The sequence below is a fragment of the Echinops telfairi genome, unplaced genomic scaffold (genome assembly GCF_000313985.2).
Source record: "Echinops telfairi isolate 266 unplaced genomic scaffold, ASM31398v2 ScPeMD7_7469;HRSCAF=8507_1, whole genome shotgun sequence".
NCBI classification, from domain to species: Eukaryota; Metazoa; Chordata; class Mammalia; order Afrosoricida; family Tenrecidae; genus Echinops; species Echinops telfairi.
Genome location: NW_022111373.1, coordinates 115,141,452 through 115,143,364, shown reverse-complemented (window position 1 = coordinate 115,143,364; position 1,913 = coordinate 115,141,452). Strand labels below are relative to the sequence as shown.

General features: G+C 46.6%; 1 protein-coding gene across 2 annotated transcripts in view; it reads right to left on the bottom strand.

Moving 5' to 3' along the window:
* RANBP3L (RAN binding protein 3 like) overlaps positions 1-1,027 on the bottom strand; it is a 64,265-nt gene extending 63,238 nt beyond the window's left edge. Inside the window, exon 1 of one of the 2 annotated variants that reach the window (XM_045285176.1) lies at positions 410-1,027. In XM_045285176.1, the coding sequence (XP_045141111.1) occupies positions 410-503 (94 nt within the window). In that variant the 5' untranslated portion in view covers positions 504-1,027. The remainder of the gene's footprint in view (positions 1-409) is intronic. The other variant, XM_045285175.1, reaches the window with a different exon arrangement.
* Between the last annotated feature and the right edge of the window lie 886 nt (positions 1,028-1,913).

Sequence of the window (1,913 nt, the reverse complement as noted above, 5' to 3'; positions counted from 1 at the left end):
TGAATGATCCAGAAATCGAGACAAACTCATACTTAAAACTTTCACACTCCAAAGGGTGCCCCTAGCGGTAGGACCCGGAACGCAGTTCCGGGCTAAGCAGAATTTCCCATCAGCTGAATCAGCCTTGCAGTGATGGGTGTTGAAATTTACACATCTTGTGGAATTAAAGGTTTCAGAATGACAATTCTAAGGAATACGCAGTCTGGCTAGTCTTTTCCATCCTTTAATCATCACAGAGAGAACTCCAGGTTACCCCCTTCTGACTGCAGTGACTGTCCTGCTGCTTCTGAGCTTACAAATGCAAAGTTTCAGTCATTCACACCCCAGGAGCTTCCCCAGGTGCCTTACCAGGGCAGCGTCCCTGGGATGCAAAGTGACCTCAGGTCACAACACATTAGCACGGACTCACCTGGCTGCTGCTGCTGCTGCTCCTGAAGCTGCAGTTTCCACAAGTGCAGACTGCTGCCCAAGTGGCTGTTGGCTCTTCTTTGCAGAGTAGACATGGTGCTAGTAGCATGACTTGACGATCACTGGACCATTTCCTTTTCCTACATGGCCCTCATCAGACACCCAGAACTACGCAAATACACCAAGATCCCGTTTACTTCCCTAACAAACCTACTAGCTTCTCTTTGTCATGATTGTTGAAGTAATTATTTACCAATTTTACTTCTCCTTCATAGAAAGATGCCAATTCATTTGGGCTAAAAACACCACTCCACTGGTGTTTCAATGGAAACTAGCAAATGGAAAGTCTTCTCCCTTGGAGTATAAGAGACTACAAAATAACAGGTTACAATTTGGGCAGTTTTTGGGTCTTGCTGCTGACATGAAATCTAGTGTTTCCAAGTCTAGAAAAATAAATACCCAAAGGGAAAAAACCAACAATCCCAAACTGAAGCGCCCTAGGGGTAAATCAAGTGTTATCTAAGCTGGGTCTGAGTGGCGCTCTCGGGCTGCGGAAAGTGTCCCGTTCTTAAGGGAGGCTGGAAGTGGGCGGGGCAAAGTGGCGAGGCTATTAGCATAAAGAGGCAGGCAAAAAAGGAAAGAAATGACATCGGAGTTGCTTCCAATAATAGTGACCAAAGCAGGGACTCCAAAGATGCCCTGTCGTTATGTCCTCAAAGAGCTACGACTGCTACTGGGCTTGCAACTAAAAGCTCAGAGGGGACGTTTCGATCGCTTGGCTACGTGTGAGGTCTGAACGGCTCAAGTGCAAGTTGATGAGCTCACGGAAATGTACTGCTGGAGCTTTCAGTTCTGCACGCAGCTCCGAGTCTTCCCAGGGGCCAGACTGCCTGCCAAGGCAACTATTTGGAGTTCTTGGATTAAAATAAACACAGAAAACATTCTCTTTCCATAGACCTACCTCTGTTTCCTCTATACCGATTCTCTGGGTAATGCTGCTTCTCGCCTGGACTCTCTACCACGTTTCCTTCTGCTCCCTGTTTCACCACTGCTTCTAACTCCAAGCACTTTTAGCTTCATTTGGGAGCCAGCTACAACTGCAGTTTCAGGGAATGCTGGTTGATCCTGCGCTTTAAATTCAGGGCTGTCTGTAGTTCAGAAAGAGGCTGGTGTTATCTAAGGTGGCCACAACTAAGGAGAACAACAGAGATGCTCAGTTTCAAAGGCTGGCCTCTCCGGTTTTCCATCTACTTTTGGAAACGTGTGTGTGTGTGTGTGTGTGTGTGTGTGTGTGTGTGTGTTACACTTGGCACCCTAACTAGAAGGTTCCCCTGAGACAGATCTAGGGGGAGAATGTCCTCATTTTCCTTTGAGGCAGTTAACAATTCTTGAAGCACATTTGGATTTAGGAGAACTCCGAGGAAATGTGGGCTTGTCCTTTTATAATTCCACAGTTGATTACACCACCTTTACTGTTCTAGTATCCTACCCATTGCAGATATCAC